At 36.1% G+C, this 12,514-nt stretch overlaps 1 protein-coding gene across 2 annotated transcripts in view; it reads right to left on the reverse strand.

Moving 5' to 3' along the window:
- The window catches only part of CCSER1 (coiled-coil serine rich protein 1), a 698,243-nt gene that overhangs the window by 114,212 nt on the left and 571,517 nt on the right, over positions 1–12,514 (reverse strand). For both annotated transcript variants that reach the window (XM_037046097.1, XM_037046098.1), the window contains one exon: positions 11,662–11,745. In XM_037046097.1, the coding sequence (XP_036901992.1) occupies positions 11,662–11,745 (84 nt within the window). The remainder of the gene's footprint in view (positions 1–11,661; positions 11,746–12,514) is intronic.

Below are 12,514 nucleotides of genomic sequence, written 5' to 3' on the forward strand. Positions count from 1 at the left end.
AAATGGTGTGTGAAGCCCAGGCTCACTCTGAGGAGAGCCACTGTGCCCACCTCCAGGGCAGAGAAGGTGCTGAAAGGGACCACTCTGATATGTCTGCACGGATCACAGGACTGGCTGCCCTGACCCCTGGAGTCTGATGGGCCAAACAATGCACAAACAGGACCTACTGTTTCTATTATGGTGTTGATACTGAGCAAAGGAGAGCTGTGGTGCTCTGCTGCACAGCTCTACCTCGGTGCTCTGTAATTTCTAAATCTGATGTAGCAGGGGGGGAATATGTTCATGTGATCAGACGATGTCTCAAATCCTAACTGTATTGTTTACTATGCAGACTTCAACAAATCACTCAGTTTTTTTGGAGTTCAACTTTATTATAGGTTAAATAGAACTATTAATATGCACTTCTCAATTCTGTTATAAAAATTAAATAATAAACCTAGAGCATTCATCAGAACACTTGTCAAAGAGTAGGGACTCAGTAAATAATGACTCTTGTTACTAAAATGGTCTGTTTCTGTCTGCCCCGTCATTTGAGTGCAGTCCATCTGGTTAGCCCGTAGAGCATCAAACTCAGGCTGGTAACGAGACAGGAGGGGGGTAACGGAAAAAGGGAAGGGTCTTCAAGAAACGTATAAAGGTCACATGGACAACACCAAAGTGGGGTAGGACTGAGGGTGGGAGGTTGGGATGGGTGTGGGCAGGGGAGAGGTGGGGAGAAAATGGAGACAACGGTACTCGAACAATAAAATACATTGTAGTTAAGAAAAATAAAACAAAATAAAAATTTTAAAAAAGAAAAAAATTGTAAAGATAATTTATTGTGAAATGGAATACTGGAACATTTTAGATATATATAATGTTTTATATATACTTTATTTAGACATATACACATATCTACATACATACATATAACATACACAGCACACACATACGCACATATTTTATCTTTGGCTTTTTAACTCCACCCATAATACAGGAACACAATTTATATTTTTTTCCTAATTCTAAGTCTTTGTCTATCTTTGTATCCTGTTAACTACTTAAATAGTTTTAGTAAATTATTCCAAGAACAGGAATCGTGATTGATAAAAGTAACAGCAAAAGAATAAAGGGAAAACTACTAAATTATATGAAATACCTTACAGAATCAATAAAAATATCCAAAATACCCCCAAACTTTAGGTGTAAATTAATGTCAGCTACATGCCTAATTTCAGAATAGTATGGATACCTGTTCCTTTTAAAACATTTTTCTTCAAGGCAAAATACTTACTTACTGGCATTTAAGTTATCCCACCATTATTCTCCTGTATCTATGCAATATAGCGATACATTGTGATAAAGACAAATACGTAGGATTGCCCAGACGAGTGCGGCAGAACAGGAAAGCTCGTGTCTTCCTGGCAGCTCTTCTTAGGGTAGGGGACCGGGTAGGAACAGAAGAGTATTATAGGATATCGTCACACTCACACTATACATCTGCCTCACTGACCTGACAGGAGAGTAATTACTGCTGACATCAGCCTTTCCTGCAATATATGCAATTAGTTTGTCACCTGAGAAAAGGAAAGTGGCCTGCCACTTTAATAATATTAAGTATACCTAATCTCTTTCTTTTCTGTTCCTAATGTGTCCTAAATATGAGAAAGAAAAGGATTTGAAGGTACTTATAGCTGTCTATTCTTATGTAAGTCATGCATAGGCCTGTAATACTCTCCCTTAAAGTGACTGGTGTGAAATAATAACATAAATAATAGAGAATGGAACAAGTGGAAAATCATTTTTAAGGTTAATTCAGAAAATGCAAAAAAAAGCCTTTCTCTCATCAGAAAGAAATTATTCAGTTATTAAATCTTCAAGGGCACACAATTTTATTCAATTTGAATCCTACCTATATTTTTAAACCAATCACAATTACCCCTCTCCAGATTCTTGATTAAGTGCTATTTAGCCTTATGTATTCTTAGTCTTTTATTTTTAGCTACCCTTTTTTATCATGTATAGTAACCTGATTACACATAATGCTATACTTTCTGCTCTCCAATGGCCTTCAAGTTTTCAAAATTCATCAGTTCTACACATGTCTGTGCAGCCTCCCACTTTTCACTGTTCAAACATCAACCAGTGAGTGAGCTCACAGCTTGCCTTACTTTTAAATAAAATAAATGGCATTTTTAAAAGGATGGGGAGAAATAATTTTTTTATGTTTCCTTACATTCAAGAATATAATTTTCAGTATTTGCTGTGAATTAGAACCAGGGAGGTTTAATAACACATTGAGAATTTTTTTTAACTTCCTTCATGTGATTTTTCTCAGGTTAGTCCTCACATTGCAGGAGGGAGTGCTCTATACAAATAACTTTCTTTAATGATAGTCATGACACAAAGTAAATATTAGTAATCGCCAAAAAAGAAACACAGCTAGTTAAGTCATTGTTGGACTGAACTTCATAAATATGATTATGTTAAAAAGTAATGTTTCAGTAAACATAATGTTTGTTTATTAAGAGTCTACAAAAGATACAATTTAGGTAACTACTAAATTGTACCCTGATGTAACTTTTTTTGTGAGTGCACTAGTTTTAAAAAATAAATTTTAGCATAAAAAAAAGGTTCAGAATTGAAGATAGTAAAATGTACAAACTAAAATTTGTGAGAGGGAACAGAATTTGCTACCTCAAAATATGCATTTTGGGGATACTGATTACGTTAAATTGGTTATTTTTAAGAAAATGACTCCAGAAAATCTTCTCATATTCTGTCACCTATCTAAAAGGAATTTAGATAGAGAAACTGTTCAAGGAAGAAAGAGATCGGTTTGCCAGGAAGAAGTGTGGGAGAAGGGGAAGAGCCTAGCAAGGCCCATGGTGTGTCTGATGGTTGAAGATGGCCCAGCACACATTTGTTTACCAAACTTTGGTTTTTCCATTACCTTCCTGACCACTGAAGTCCCAAACCACATCCTCAACCTTCTCCTTAACTGAAGATGGCATACACACACACACACACACAAACACACACACACACACACACATATATCTATATATATGTACATATACACATATATGCCATATATATATGCCACAGTTGCCAAATCTGTCCTCCAGTCTTACATTCTTATGGAATCTCTGTGTGTAAGTATGTAATAAATTTGGTTATTTTCTCTTGTTAGTTTTCTTCATGTCAATTTGATTATTGGCCCTGCCAGAGGAATACAAAAATATACCCCCCCAAAATATATGCTTCATATTTCTCACTCCATTTGTTTAAGTATTGATTGAAAATAAATTTGCCAAATGTTTACTTGAAATGACAGAGCTGAAGTAACTCAAGGCCCATTCTTCCATCTTTGCAATAACTATGCTTTCATTGCTTATTTTGAATTCAGTGTTCGATACATTAATATGTAATGTCATGGGAGTTAGAAACACAAATCGATCTTCAAATTTACTGGATGATACTGAACTGTTAATCTGTGTGTTTCATCTCCGCCTGGAAGTTTTCTCAATTAACTTTTATTTAAAAATAAAATGTTTATTAAGTGATGAGTCCTAAAATGTAGTAATAACAATGTTTAAAATACATGTGTGTAAAATGTAAAACTCAGTCATAACCTGCAGTTACAAAATTAGAATTTAGGCTCACAAAAAAATCTTTTCAGGGAGGAGTATTACCACTAACATTGTTCGCCTATGGTAATAGTAAATACAAATGACTTCCAGTCATTTTTTTAATGTTTTAAGTGCCCTTACAGCCAACCTATCCCCCACTGAGTAGCCTATAAACTTGTGGCAGTTACAGTACCAGCGTCCATGACCCTCTGAGAAGTATGAATGCCATGTTGGTAAACAGAGGACTGTGAAAGCAAATATGGAAAGTGTTTTCAGTTTGCCTTGTTTTATTTTTCCTTATTGTTTTAATGAGGCCTAAAATATTTTATGCCCAGAAAACTTGTTTTGGGGTGACCCATTGAAACTAGCCTTTTGAATAGAAATATATCATTTTAAAAAATTATATTGTAAAAAGGTACCTTTGATACATTTACTCAGATCAGCTAGAAAATGAATAAGAGTTTCCAAAGGGAAGAGTCTGATATGATAGAATTATAAAAGGTTAGAATTACTGACACTTTTCCAATGTGGTTATCCACACAATTAAGCAGTTTTGACAGAGCATAAATAACAGGCATCCAAATTCCTGATATAACGAAACAATCAACCTATAGCATGCTGTGCTGATTCTGTTTAGGGCAATTAAACTTCACTCTCTAGAGTCTTAAGTCTAACTGAAGTTATTTTTATTCGTTAGTTACCTACAACTTACTTAAAAATATTTTGAATCAATCCATAAATACCAAATATGTTTTCTACAATTTCTGACATACTTTTCACCCATAGTATGGATCCTTTATAAGATTAATAACCATTTACAAGAAAATATCTTTCCCCCCAAAGCATAAGACTTTGCTTCACCAGGAACATTTATGGTAAGTGTCTTGGATTCAGCAGGCATAAGAAACTAATATTTATAATGTTGCTCAGTTTCATACTTACAAAAAACATTACACAGTATTCTTCAAGGTGACCTTCACTACATCTCTGAGAAAAAAATCTAAAACTTTATCATAAATGACAAAAATATTTCTCTGCTTTATATAATTAAATTCAATAGTTCATGTTAAATGTAAAGTGGTTATTTTAAACAACTTATTATCATAAATGATTCTATTCAATTATTCTTACTTTTAGCCAGCATTTTAGACTTTTGGTTTAAATCTACAGCTATGAATTATGTATTTTAATGAAGTAAATTCATAAAATCCCCCAATCTTTGTGCTATATGGGAGAGTTATTTCTGATATTTAAAAAGTTTGATATATTCTACAAAATAAACACAAACTTATATTTGAATATATTTAAATATCATTTATACTTTTAAAATTCTTATCATTCTTGACTTTAAATGTTGGTTTCTTTCCATGCCTTTAGTATCTTGCCCAATCAACACAATATTGAATAATTCTCAGCGAAGTATGTGTCACAGCTTTTCATCTCATTTCCTACTCTGCTCAAACAATTCACAGTAGTCCTTAGCAAACACTCTGTCTGGGTTTTTGGTTTGTTTGATTCATTTTTATTCTTAGATGTGTCTTTTTATCAACTATGCTCTTACAGAAAATTATAACACAGAAAACCAGTGCAATCATAATGGCTACTGTTAAATAACTGTAAGAGGGTATAATTCCACAAGACTTCTGATACTTTCACATGCCTGTTAAAAACTAAACACTGTGTCCACCAAAACTGGTATGTTCAAACCCTAACCCCAATGTAATGGTATTTAGAAATGAGAACTTTGGAGGGAATTAGGGCTAGATTAGGTCATGAAGGTGGGCCTTCGTGATGGAATTAGTGCTTTTAGGAGAAGAGGAAAAGTCAGGAGAGCTTGCTCTCCTTCTCCTTGTGTACACGCTCCAGTAAAAGGCCTTGTGAGGACATATGGAGAGAACAGCCAGAAAGAAAGCTCACACCAGACACTGAATCTGCCAACGTCTTAGACGTTCCGCCTGCTGAAATGTCTGTTGTTTAAGACATTCGGTTTATGGTACTTTGCTATATTAGTTCAAGCAGACTAATAAACTCCCTCAAAATATACCCACCCCAAGATGAAAACCACTACACTCATCCTACTTTTTGTATTTTCAAAAACATATATGTCTGTTTTTTATTGTAAAATGACCATATGCTTCTTATTAAAAGTGAAATACTACCAAGTTATATAAAACAGAATCTAAACATTCTAATACAATCTAAAAACAATGATTAATTATACTAGAATTTCTATGCATGTATATTATATACAATGTTATTCTATATGCAGTTCTTCCCACTTAATTTTATAAATGCATCTATATATATTATAGATATAACACAAAAAGTCCAACTATTAATATAGTGAGAACTAGTCAATGGAGGTGGTAGATGCCATTGAGTGAGCATGTGTGTACTGTGTGGCTGTCACATTCAAAATGACTGAGCGAATAGAGCAAGGAATCTGCATCAAATTTTGCATTAAGCTTGAATATTCCTGCACAGAAATGAACTTGATGATCCAGAAGGCTGTGGCTATGGGCAACCGGTGACTGGCAGCTTCATCATGACCAACACACGTACTCATACACCACGTCTCAAGCAGAGTTTTTTGCAAAGTATCAGGTTACCCAGGTGACTCAGCCCCGCTACAGCTCAGATTTGGCACCCTGAGAATTCTGGGTTTTCCCCAAACTAAAATCGCTTTGAAAGGGAAGAGATTTCAGAACATCAGTGAGATTCAGGAAAATATGACAGGGCAGCTGATGGCGACTTGGAGAACTATGTGAGGCCACAAGGTGCCTACTTTGAAGGGGACTGAGGTGTCATTGTCCTATGTACAATGTTTCTTGTATCTTCTTCAGTAAATGTCTCTATTTTTCATTTTACATGGTTGGATACTTTCTGGACAGACCTCATCTCCACTATAAATATATATTATAATTTATCAAATTCATTATTGATGAATACTTAATATTTTTTATATTTTTAGTATCATGGTAATATTTGACAATTGAAGAAACTGAGGCCAGAAAAAAGCTAAATCTAGTCACATAAGCAGTTAGTCTAAAAACTGGTATCCTGATTTTTTGCATATCACTATATTCACTTATTCACCTCTTCAAGTAAAGAAAGATACAGCCACAGGAAGTTGAAGGGACTAAATGTCTCCTTTGCTCTATTTCTTATTTAATCTTCTAACCCAATTCAAAGTTCAAACCTTGTGTAAGCCTTGGGGCTTCATGTAAAGTGGCTGCCACTGAACCCTTGCTAAAAAAATTGTGGAGGGGAGACTGTATAATACAGCTCCATTTTGGATTTGCTTATCAGAGAGTGCATGCAGAAAGTCTCAGAAGAAGATGGTATTCTGAATACACTTTTCTGACACTATAAGAGGACAAAAAAAAGAATTTATTTAAAAATAGACTGACAGTAACCTGTGACAAAGGTCACAGGGGGAAAGGGATAATGGGGGGGAAGAAGGGGAGGGATTGCCAAGGAGCATGGACCCATGGACGAAGGACCCATGGACGAAGGACCCATGGGCAGAGTCCAAGGAGGGGTAGGGTTGAATGTGGGAGGTGGGGTGGATGGGGTGGGGGAGAGTGCTGGAGGAATGATGGGGACAACTGTAGTTGAACAACAATAAAATATATAATAAATAAAAATAAAAAATTGTATATTTATTCTTACATGTTTAAACTTCAGTCACCTTCAAAGTCTTCTCCATACAATGCAATACACCAACTGAGACATTTTCCCACTGTTCAAAACAGTTTTTGAACTTGTCAATTTTTATGCTTTTTAGGGCTTCTGCCATTTTTTGTTTGTTTGTCTCATGTCTTCTACATTGGGAAAACAGTTTCCTTTCAGAATGTTTTTTATCCAAGGAAACAAACAACAACAACAAAAAAAGGTGCTCATGGGGAGAGCAGGTGAATAGGGAGGGTGGGACACAGTGATCATGCCATTTCTCATAAAAAACTGCTAAATACTCAGTGTGGTATTGGCACATACTCTCATAAATCACTCATCATGAAATGTGCAAACCCATTGAAAGAGTTTCCAAAAATGTCACTGAAGCCAAATGCAGCCTCTCACAACACCAGCTCGTACACTGATACACACGGGTTCCTAGAACACTCCCCTGGTGGGTGAAGCCTGTACTACAAGGGGCCCCACTCCAGAAAATAATTCCACTTTGGGGTGTTACCCCCTCATATCATCTTTCAAGCTGACACTAACTTCTTGTGGGCTGAGGCAGGAGCTGACACAGGGAGACAAGGCTCATAGGCATGTATGGGAGAGCTTAAGTTCTAATGGGTGTTAAGAGAAGAGAATTTGTTCTTCTCAGGGCTTAACTGGAGCCAGTGGACAAGCAGCCAATAAGTCTCCACTAAAATGAGAAATCGAGGTTCTAGAGAGAAAACTGCTGGCAAATATATCTACCCATGCAAGAAGAGTGATAATTTCTTAATTTGTTAGCCTAGCCAGATCTGCAGAGTATTTTTGGCTGGGAAACTTCAGAGCAGCTACCCAGACTGGGCAGTGGTGTCTAACATCTGTCACTGAGGAGACCTTAAAGTGTCACAAAAAAAAGCCAATGACTAATATTCTTCAGGTTTATTCATTGTTACTAGCCAACAAAAGCAGATTCTATTGGTCCTTTGACCATCTCTTGTTTAAATTTTCCAAATTTTTTACCCAGGTACTGAAAATGAATAGAGATATAAGCAAAAGAAACTATAGATCTGAAGAGGAGCAAAGATCCTGGAAAGGAAGGACAAGGAACATATTAAGGACAGGTCACTTCAAGTGCAGTAGAAATGCCACACCACTCAAGAACATCAAAATACTAAGAATATTTAACAGTATATAGTTAAAACACTAAAATTATTTTCTAGATTTAAAAAAATTCTGATTTTTAATACTTATTAGACTAAAATATAGTCATTGTTTTCATAATTGATTTTTAGTATTGTTTTTATTTATTTATTTTTAGAGAGGGGGAGGGAGGGAGACAGACAAGGAGAGAACATCAATGTGAGAAGAATACACCAATCAGATGCCTCTTACACAACCCTATCCGGGGACCTGGCCCCCAGCCCAGGCATGTGCCCTGACCAGGAATCAAACTGGTGAACTTTTGGTTCACAGGAGGACACCTAACCCACTGAGCCACACCAGTCAGGGCAAAAGTAGAGTCAAACTGAGGATCAAATTAGTGGCTTGGAATATTATGGAAAAGAAACTCAGCTAAAGGCAAAATAGTCCAATACTAAGAAAAAAAATGTAAGGGACTTGAAGGATAGACTTATGAGACCAAATATGAAAATAAGGGGTTCAGGAGAAAAATATTCTATAATTTGATGGAAGATTTGAGGGGAAAAATTATAAACTGAAAGAAGACTTCAATGGACTCAATAGGATTACTGATGCTAGTCATAACTAAGGAAGGACTGCTAGTCATAACTAAGGAAGGACCGCTAGTCACATAACCTAGTCACAACCTAGGTTAACCATGGAAAAATACTAGGTGCAGCACCCAAATTTAAAAAGCATAAAATGTTATTTACTAAGAAAAACACCAAATCCTAAAAATATTATGTGTACACATGGTATCTATCAGTCAGCTCAGGATTCCATACAAGACTCCATAGACTGGATGGCTTGCAAAATAGAAGCTAATTGTCTCAGTTCTGGAGTGTAAAAGTCCCAGATGAGGGTTGCGGAATGGGTGGGTCCTCTAATGCAGGGGTGTCAAACTCACTTTCACCGGGGGCCACATCAGCCTCAAGGTTGCCTTCAAAGGGCCGAATGGAATTTCAACTCCTTAACAGTAAGGAGTCGTTACATTTATACAGTCCTAAAATTATTTTGGCCCTTTGAAGGCAACCGCGAGGCTGATGGGGGCCCTGGTGAACATGAGTTTGGCACCCCTGCTCTACAGGCCTCTTCCTGGACACGGACAGCTGTAGGCTGTGTTCGCACACAGCCTTTCCTTGGTGCCTGGGGAAGGAGAGAAGAGTTTTCTCTGTCCTTTCATCTTCTTACTAATCCTATTAAATTTGGACTCCGCATTTATGGTTTTATGTAACCCTAATGACCCCTGAAAAGCCCAATCTCTGATATAGTCACAGTGGGGAGTAGGGCTTCAACCTGTGAGTTTGGGGGAACACAATTCAATCCACAGCAGTATCCTTTATCTTTCAAGGGGAGGAGATATTTAAAGATTTAGAGACCACAACATCAACACCCCATCTGAAGAAACCAACGGGGAAAAGGATTCAAACTGAGCCATAAACACACCAGGAAGAGACCAGGCAATGGAGTAAGATGAAGAGGAAAGGACACAGCGATGGGTAATAAACCTTACACTATATATAAATTAAATCTATATAGATAATACTGTGATTAAGGGCTTACAAATATAAGTCACTAATAAGAATGCATAAAAGAGAAGAAAATGTTTCAAACGAAAACCAACTAAAAGAACTGAAGTCACTAAAAGTCCTCAACAAGTTCAGTAAAATTCATGTAAGTTTCTAGAAAGCAGAAGAGAAAGGAAAATAAAGACATTTTAAAGATTTCATTTGATAGCAGAATAATGGTCGTAAACTTGGTAAGATAATTTTAAACGTTGTTTGGATTATTCCATTTTTTGACACACGTCCACTTCAAAATACCACTACAAGCTACAATTTATTATCAACATAAAAGGTAGCATTTACATATTCCATGCCACAGAAGTATGACTGGTCAGTGCCCTGCATACCACCCGCCGGCAGGGCACAGGGCACTCTGCTCTCTTGGAAGGGAGTTGGGAGTAAATGTCCCATGTGTGATCCAGTTCCTTCAAGTTGACCAAACCCCAAATTCCTGCCTGAACAGGCTATTTCTGGTTTTCTCCAATTGTTGCCCCACCACACATATAACCCCAGAATATTCTAATACTTAATAAATATTTGTCCCTCATTTATTGAATGAAATAAGAAATTATTAGTTCCAGAGTCAATGTTACACAGGTATAATTAAAGTAATTTAGTACCCTTCCCTCCAAAAATAAGTCCTCTGTTGGCTGAGTTAGTAAAATGAGGCACAAATGCATCATGTTACTTTAAAGTCAAATTACCCAAATTGACTACTGGTTGACCCTTGAACAACATGGGCTTGAACCGCCCAGGATCACTTACACAGGATGCAAAAAACTTTCTAAGTCAACAACAATACTGTGCTCATGGGACCAGCAATCAGCATTAGTGCAGTCACAGAGTAGCCTAAATAAAGGTCAAGTCTCAGCGGAAACGTCATCAGTTGTTGAGTCAAGAAAATAGGCTCTGAATTTGTCTGCCATCTACATGATAAGAGTTCTCAGAGGCTTTATGGTCTATAAAATTTTAATTATATTTAATGATTACATAATACACTGTTAATGCAGTCAAATCTAAAATCATCATAAATTGAAAACATGCTTAGAAAAGTAATGCCCAGTACTTGTTACCTACCAAATGTGTTTTCATATTATAAAAGTATGATTTATTATGATGTCACATTTTTAAAAACACCATGAACAAGGAACTATATATACATTTCATATTTTTGTATAAAATTTACCCTTTGGGTTTATGTAATATAGTGCTTATTCAGTCTCATTAGGTTAATATATTTTTGGTAGTTTTATGAAAAGTAAAATATGTTTTTGTTTACAGTATGATTTAGTATTTTGCTTTATTCTTCATGTTTGTATCTCAAGGCACAGCAGATTTAAATCATGCACTTTACAAAATGAAATGGAGCCTTATCCTTCACGATTTTTCATAGATTCAACTGAAATGTCTAACCCTGGTTCAGTTATCTGTTTCTAAATTATATAAACCTCAATGCATAATATAAAACATGCTCTCTATTTTTCAGATTCCCACATCCTTACTGCCATAGGATTTTAAAATTGATCATCAGATTAATCACTAATGATTTATAATTAATATTAGTGTTAATAAATAAGCTGTTGTAGGGTTTACAACAAACAACAAGGAAAACACTCTTGCCGGCCAATCTCCTCATTACTTACCAGCTCTTCCTGAAGTTGGGAAATGAGTTCATCCCTCTCCTTCAGCTGCAGCTTCAACACTGAGCATTCATCTTTCATGATATCCTACAAAAACATCAAAGAAACAGCATAATAGGCTTAGCCATTTCACTTTGGTCTTGATAGGGAAAGTCAGCGTCACACGGGGGAGGATAATTACATCTGACAAATAGTGAAATTTCCTCTACAGTATATTTTTATAGTATTCTCAGTTGCAAAATAAATTAATGCATCTAAAAATATGATGCTATATATGATATACACACATGTGTTTTTCCCCCTCTTTGGATAGCCATTTGTTCATTTTGTTGCCAAAGACAGAAACATAGTCATCCTAAATTCTTTCCTTCCACTTCTGTGCGTACATATCAATGGAATAAAAATACCTGCACTATAAATGAGAAACTGCCATTTGTTCCTCCATTGTAATTAAACATTAACTCCCCAGCCAATTGCTATGTTCAGGTCTTTATCTTTACTGATGCCACTATAACATTTATCCCTTTTCCTAGAGACCTGTGGGGATTTAATCTTCTTATTCTGCATGTGCACCCAGCCCCAGTTTCTATATACACTAAACATTCACCTCTATGGCTTACCTCACTCTATACTGGTAACTCTCTAATGCACATACTTAATTTAGGCCTGTCCATCTTCTAAGTTTCAACCACTGAATAAAACTACTTACTGAGCATATACTCAACATTGTCCTATAAACATTCAACTCACCCTTCATCTAAACAACCTTTTTCCGTACCCTGAAGGTTTGCTTCTACTTATATCTCCCAGTATTTTCTATACTCTCAGCTCTTACTCACTAGGAACTAAATCTGGT

The sequence above is a fragment of the Sturnira hondurensis genome, unplaced genomic scaffold (genome assembly GCF_014824575.4).
Source record: "Sturnira hondurensis isolate 20B ecotype Veracruz unplaced genomic scaffold, ASM1482457v3 Scaffold0004998, whole genome shotgun sequence".
In the NCBI taxonomy this organism is placed as follows: domain Eukaryota; kingdom Metazoa; phylum Chordata; class Mammalia; order Chiroptera; family Phyllostomidae; genus Sturnira; species Sturnira hondurensis.